The sequence below is a fragment of the Acanthisitta chloris genome, unplaced genomic scaffold (genome assembly GCF_000695815.1).
Source record: "Acanthisitta chloris isolate BGI_N310 unplaced genomic scaffold, ASM69581v1 scaffold10962, whole genome shotgun sequence".
Taxonomy (NCBI): Eukaryota; Metazoa; Chordata; class Aves; order Passeriformes; family Acanthisittidae; genus Acanthisitta; species Acanthisitta chloris.
The window spans coordinates 38,376-45,010 of NW_008662210.1; the positions used below are offsets into that span (position 1 = coordinate 38,376).

Genomic DNA, 6,635 nt, shown 5'->3' on the forward strand with positions numbered 1-6,635 from the left:
CTGTGCGGGAGCAGGTTGTCCCTGAGGGACTGGACTGCACCCTGTGGAGAGTGACCCATGCTGCAGCAGTTCATGGAGAACTGTAGCCCATGAGAAGGACTCACACTGGAGAAGTTCATGGACAGCTGTCTCCCATGGGAGCAGGGGAAGGACTCCTCTCTCTGAGAGCTGTGGCAGAAACGACATGTGATGAAGTGACCATAACCTCCACTCTCCATCTCCCTGCACCACTGTGGGGAGGAGATAGAGCTGGGAAGGAGGGAGGGGTGGGGGAACGTGTTTTAAGGTCTGTTGTATTTCTCGTTTTCCTACTCCGACCTCATTAGTAATAAAATCACTTAATTTCCACAGGCTGAGTCTGTTTTGCCCATAATGGTATTCAGTAAATGATCTTTCCTGGTCCTTATCTCAATTCATGAACTTTTCATTATATTTTCTTTCCCCTGTCTATTTGTGGAGGGGAGTGAGAGAATGGCTTTGGTGGGTGCCTGGCATGCAGGCAGGGTCAATCTGCTACACCATCTAACCCTGTTCTCTTGAGCATTGTCTCTGCAGGTACAAATCCCATTCCCACATACTGAAACTTTAAGTCAACAACATATTGCAGTACAAATACAAATCTTATACATTTTACTCAAAGAAAATAGAAAGCATTCGTGACACTTTAAAAGAGTGAATTTACAGTGGGATTTTAAAATAAATAAAAAAAATAAATCGAGTGAACCATAAAAGGCCATCAGCTACAGAACAATGTAATTCAAGGACAGTGTGTAGAAAGAGAAAGTGTTTCCTGGTAAAATTAAAAAGCAGACATGATGTAGGAACAAATTATGATATCAAGTGGTCTACAAATAGAAAGGTCTGTGGCAATTTATAATGGGAGTAATGATGAATGTACTCAGTGTTCTAGTTAGAGCCAAGTGGGCCGTTCACATAATGCTTTACAGTAAATATAACCAGGCCTTTATACACCATCATTTTTATTCCCTGGCATACACACACCCTTTAGGAACGAAAGTCTAAACCACCTAGACTCTTGACTTGGAAACAGCATAAATTTTTTATTTAGTAAGTATCTGAACAGACTCACAAATGCCTGAAGACAAAATGAAAATAAGAAAAAGAATATGGGAAAGAAAAGGGAAAGGGAGAAATCAGTGATACACATACAAAAGAAATAAGGAAACATAATAAAGAACTATATGAAAGTCCAAATAAATTTGATTTGCTATTTTACAGCTCAGTTCTACAACTGACAAGAATTTTTGGCAACTTCTCATGTGGTCTTTGTTTTTAGACTGCTTGCATAGCTTAGTATCTCCAATGATAACTGAATTTTCCCCCATTTTACCCAGATCATTTACGAACATGTTGAATGGTTCAGACACTTCAGAGGTCCTTGTTGGACTTCACCAACTTGAAAAACTTTTGCCAGTGACAAGACGAGTCACATTACTGCCATCAAGTCAAAACTTCAAGTAGGCCTACATGAGGAGTTACCCAACCTGAGACCCTCAGCTTGGTACACTCAGACTCATGCAACAGCTGTGGGTACAGATGAAGCACAGAAGGAACCCACACCACGTGGATGGCTACAAAAAACTTCCCTCCATCAGAGTAGCTCACTGACAGAAGCCCAGCACTGCGGTCCTCAGCCACCTATGCTTTGCACAGAGCTCAGAGGTGGAAGAGGTATCTCATGAAAGAGAGATGATGCTGCATCAGCAGAAGCATCAGATCAGGCTGAGGAAAGCAAATCTCAGACTCAGGGCACAATGCTCTCAATTTCTAATTCTCACCTCTCCATATCACTGAGTAGGATCAACCTGCTTTCTCAATACAGACAGCGTGTACCAACGTAAAATCTGTTCTGAGAAGACAGCTAACACCTCTAACACCTTTTCAAGAAAATAAGGTGATGTGGAGAACTGGTCAATGCTTTTTTTAGCTCATTATGTCAAAGTTCTTTGCAACCAGTACAGGTTAATAGAACCATAAAAGTTGGACCCATTATCTATGGGCTATTCTAAACTTTCTCCTTACATTGCAAAAAAAAAGTCGGCAAATGTGTACTGACAAACAAAAGAAATCACAGAAGCAGGATCCAACAGCAATACAGACATTTTAATGGCAGAAACAGAGTTCTGGAACATTTTGAAAGTAAGGGATGCACGCAAAACCGGTGTCATATAACTTCACAGTGTGAGATATTTTGAGCAACTTCAGCAGAAAAGATATATTCAGACTAAAATATTAATTCTTGCACTTCATAATATGTAAGAACAATAAAAAAGCCTACATAAAAATTAGGTAAAATATCATTTAACGGTACAGGAGGAGAAAAAACAGAGTGTGCAGAGACAGGCACCATGCATTTAACTGTCCCAAAGGGTAAAATTGGAAGAGAGGCAACACAAGGGAGACTTCTGTCCCAAAATAATACAAATATCACTGTGCAAAATATTATTAAACAAAGGGCTATGAGAAAATCTTACCTGCAACATAATCACCAAATCCAATGGTAGTTAAAGTGATAACCACAAAGTAAATTGCATCTAGGGTGTTCCAGCCTTCTATGTGCTTGAATATAACTGCAGGAAGAGCAACAAACAGCACGCAGCCAAACAGTATGAATATTATTGTTGAAATTATGCGTATCTTTGTCTGACTCACATTCCATTTCTGGAAAGGGAATGGAAAAGAGAGGAAACCCATTGTTAATAAAACTGCACTAGTACACATAAGAACCCATGGCCCACAGTGTGCACTGCATTGCTCTAGAGGATAGTGCATTATAATTCTCAAACAAACAGGAAAATCAAAGCAGAGTTTTATTTTTAAAGAGTTTTCAAAGTAAACATGACTGTCCTAAGATAGTCTAAAACTTTTGGCAGCAGTAAATGCAGAGGAGGGCTGGACTCTTTATGGTGAGTGGCACGTATAACATTCATTAATATTAACAGCTGATCATGCTAAAGTTTTGAGAAGGGTCTAGATATTCAAGTGATCTTCAAGTAGTGCACCTGCAATGTCTCCACGTCTGTGCATCCACAAATAACCAAATAAATAAGGTGAATTTTAACCATATAGTTCTCTCTAATCAAGTAAACAGAACCACGGAAAACAGAGATGGAATGGACGTGAAGAAATGACCAAACTTGCCCCAAGCCAAAAACAACCCCACCTAAGCCACTGCAAATACATTCCTGGCCAGGCAACATGTGATCATGCTTAAATGTTCTTGTCATCTGAGTTTTCCCAATGCTTAACCTGCATCTCAACTCCTTTAGTTTAAGTCCACTATTTATGGTCTTATCCAAGGCAAATAAAGAAATTGCTAATTTTCTCTGTCCAACACCTGTGTCACAGGTGTTCTCTTTCAGTTGTGTTCTTTAACCAAATAAATTCATTTCTTCATTTTTTCTTTCCCTTCTTATTCTTGCTATCCCTTGGCCCTAGCAAACTAATGTGTGTTTAATGAAGTATTATACTCAAAACAAGATATGAAAAAATAGCACAAAATAGAGTGGAAAGATCCTTTTTTATGCCTTGCCTATTTATATATTTACATTCCTATTTATAATTTTAACTATGATGTATGCTCTTCCACAGCAGTATGACATTAACCCATGTTAGTAAATGAGCCCTTAGAATTGGCACAGCATTTCTATAAAATTCAACCTAGACAGCTGTTTCCTGACATTTAATTGCATATTTTATTATTCCTTCATATAGTATTTTGAATTTGCCCTTCTTGAATTTAGTCCTATCTATTCAGATTGTTTTTCAAAAATTTTAAGATAATTTTGAGTGATAATTCTGTCCTCAAACTTTTAATTCTCTTCTCAGCTTGAGGTAATCTGCAGATTTAATGAATCAAGTCATTTAGCTGTTGTGTAAACTACTAATATTTTTCTGAACTGTAGTACAAACCACTACAAAGTCCCATTCAAGATGACCAAAAAATGTGACATTTTCCTGAGAGTTTTCCATCCATCCGATGCATGTTGGTTCAGCTTAAAAGATGGGAATATACAAACCCAGAAAGTTTCACAGAAATAGACCAAATATGAAATCAGATTGTTCATGATGCATCTTTTCTTTTTGAAGTTTCAATGGAAACTGTGTTTTACAGTCAACATGATCAAGGTCCAGCTTTTGTAAGCCAAATCACAGTAGCAGTTTGGGTTATGACAACATGAAATTCCTTGCTCTGACCTATCAGCATCTTCCAGTTCTTCCTAGCAAACAGAATAAATGAATGTTGCAGACTGCAACATGTAAATCACTATTTTCGTTCGGATACTGTCAAAAGTGGGCAAGACACTGCTTTATATGTTGGGGCACTCTTGCTGTAGGGATATGTCCACTAAAAAAAAAAAAAAAAAAGGAAAACCATTATCCCTTTGAGCAAGAGACACACAGATCTCAGATCTTCTACACTTTGAAGCCAAAAAAGAAAAATTAAATTCAGCTATAAAAGCCTAGAAATTACAACAATAACATGTTCTTATGGAATGTTCATGACTTTTTTAGACAAATCTCAATGGAAATCTTTGTTATTCGCCAGTAGCTTGTCTGGACCTGAACTGATGTTTCAAAGCCAAAAATACATGCCTTTTCTAAACTAACTTTCAAGCTTGTATTTACTTACTGCATAAGACTCCTCAGCACAGGCCCAGTTTGCTCTGCTTCAAAACTAAAGCCACGTCAGACCCTTTCTATATAGAAAAGGTGTCCTGATGCAAAAATTGGGGCTTGTTGCACAAAAACATTCCTTCTAACTCTTGCAGCGCTGATGCAAATGGCTAGAAAGTCAAGTTGGTTACTAAGTATTCACTGCTTCAAAAATCTCAATAAATACATTTTTAAGAACCATATTAGTAAAACGTAATCATAATTAAATTTTATGTGCGTGAAACAGAGACTGAATTCAAGGCATTTGGTTGTTGAAGAACAGTTATGCCAGAACTTTATCTGCACAAGTGTCTAGCCTGTTTGACAGGTCTCTTCCTCCATTGTGCCACTTCACATGAGTAATTAAAGATTGGTAGCCAAATAAAATGAAGGGCATGAATCTTTGGGCTGTGCTAAGCAGTTCAACAGAAGAGGCTGAAAATGCCTCAAACTATAGAATACAGCCTGGTGAGGAGACCACAAAAAAAGTCCAATGTCAGGAAGCACCAACATGCTCTCTACCTTTTAGCCTGTACTGCTTCTGTAAATGTCCAAAGCTCTAGTTACCTACAGATCCATAAACCTGCCTACAGCCTGTGGGCATTTCCTCAGGTATGATGGCATCTGAGTAGAGATTTTAAGAATTGTGATTTTAGACTCAGACACCAAATTTCATCAGTTAATCATCTCACAGTAGCAGTAACGATTTCCATGTTACCCCTACAGCTCCCCTCTTCCATCTCTCTGAATCACTGATTCCTTATTACAGTCTTTAAGGATAAGCATCACAGCAAGCTCAGGAGTACAGGGGCAAAGCAAAAATAGAACACTTAGGATTTTATTCCTCTTCCCAAGCATAATCATTCTAGGAAGTGTTGGGCTTCATTCAATTCTCAATTAGAGGTGTTCAGTAAAGTCCTTCCTACCTTTTGCTATATATCTGGTTGCACTGATGAGCTACATCATGTTTTTCAGACTATTCATTTCACTTGTTTAATTCAGAACCACAAGCAGGATGAGAAACAAAGGAGGCAGTCAGCATACTCACAACAAAGGTATCTTCTACTTTGGCAATTCCTTTTCCAAAGATTGTCCCTAGTTGATCTCCAACACCAGCCAACAGAAAACCAAACAGAGGAATTCCCAATAAGGCATAGATGATACAGAATATCTTTCCACCTTGTGTGCGTGGGGACACATTTCCAAAGCCTAAATTGCGAACAACATGAGATGTTTAAGAGGTTACAGATATTGCATTACACATTATTAAAGGACTGCAGGAACAGAATGGTTAAAAACAGGTCTTACCAGGTTAACCATATGACACAGCAAACACCGTGAAAAATCAAGCAAAAATGTAGGTCACGCAATCCTCAGAGCTAAAATCAAACTGCTGCACAATTCACCAATTTATTTTATAATGTATGTGTACTGTGGTGAACAAAACCTCTCTCAGAGAAATGTATTTTTTTGATTAAAAGACAAGTTTTCTTATCTACTACATGTAGTTAATAGCAATTGGTGAAGTTATGCCTTAGCTTCTGCTACCTGCAAATGTCTGTGCCTAGGCTTGTAATCAACTATTGTACCTGTATGTAAAAAACGTACAATTTTCTTTCAAAAAGGCTGAGTTTCAAAGTGAAACAGCCTAAACAAACCCACTTGGATGAGAAAAACAGGAATTTCTACCATAAATGGGACTTCTTACATTCTTCATTATTAAGGGCCTACAATAAAGAGCACATTTAATGAACACCTTAGCAATTTATCGGAATTTTTATTTAAGTATTCTGAGCATGTTGGTTTAACATAGATATTTTCCTTATGAAACCTATTATCTTAATTTTTGATTCTGCTACACCAAAGCTCTGTTGCCAAAACTACTTTTTCCTTTCAGCACACCCAAGACAAAGCTGTCCCTCACTTAACTTGGAGCAGGTTGCCCAGAGAAGTTGCCC

General features: G+C 38.0%; 1 protein-coding gene across 1 annotated transcript in view; it reads right to left on the reverse strand.

Annotated features, from left to right (window-relative positions):
- KCNK2 (potassium channel, subfamily K, member 2) overlaps positions 1-5,886 on the reverse strand; it is a gene marked incomplete at its 5' end in the record, with an annotated part of 27,500 nt that extends 21,614 nt beyond the window's left edge. Inside the window, 2 exons of the mRNA XM_009070517.1 lie at positions 2,496-2,682; positions 5,726-5,886. Of these exons, the coding sequence (XP_009068765.1) occupies positions 2,496-2,682; positions 5,726-5,886 (348 nt within the window). The remainder of the gene's footprint in view (positions 1-2,495; positions 2,683-5,725) is intronic.
- Positions 5,887-6,635: the final 749 nt, after the last annotated feature.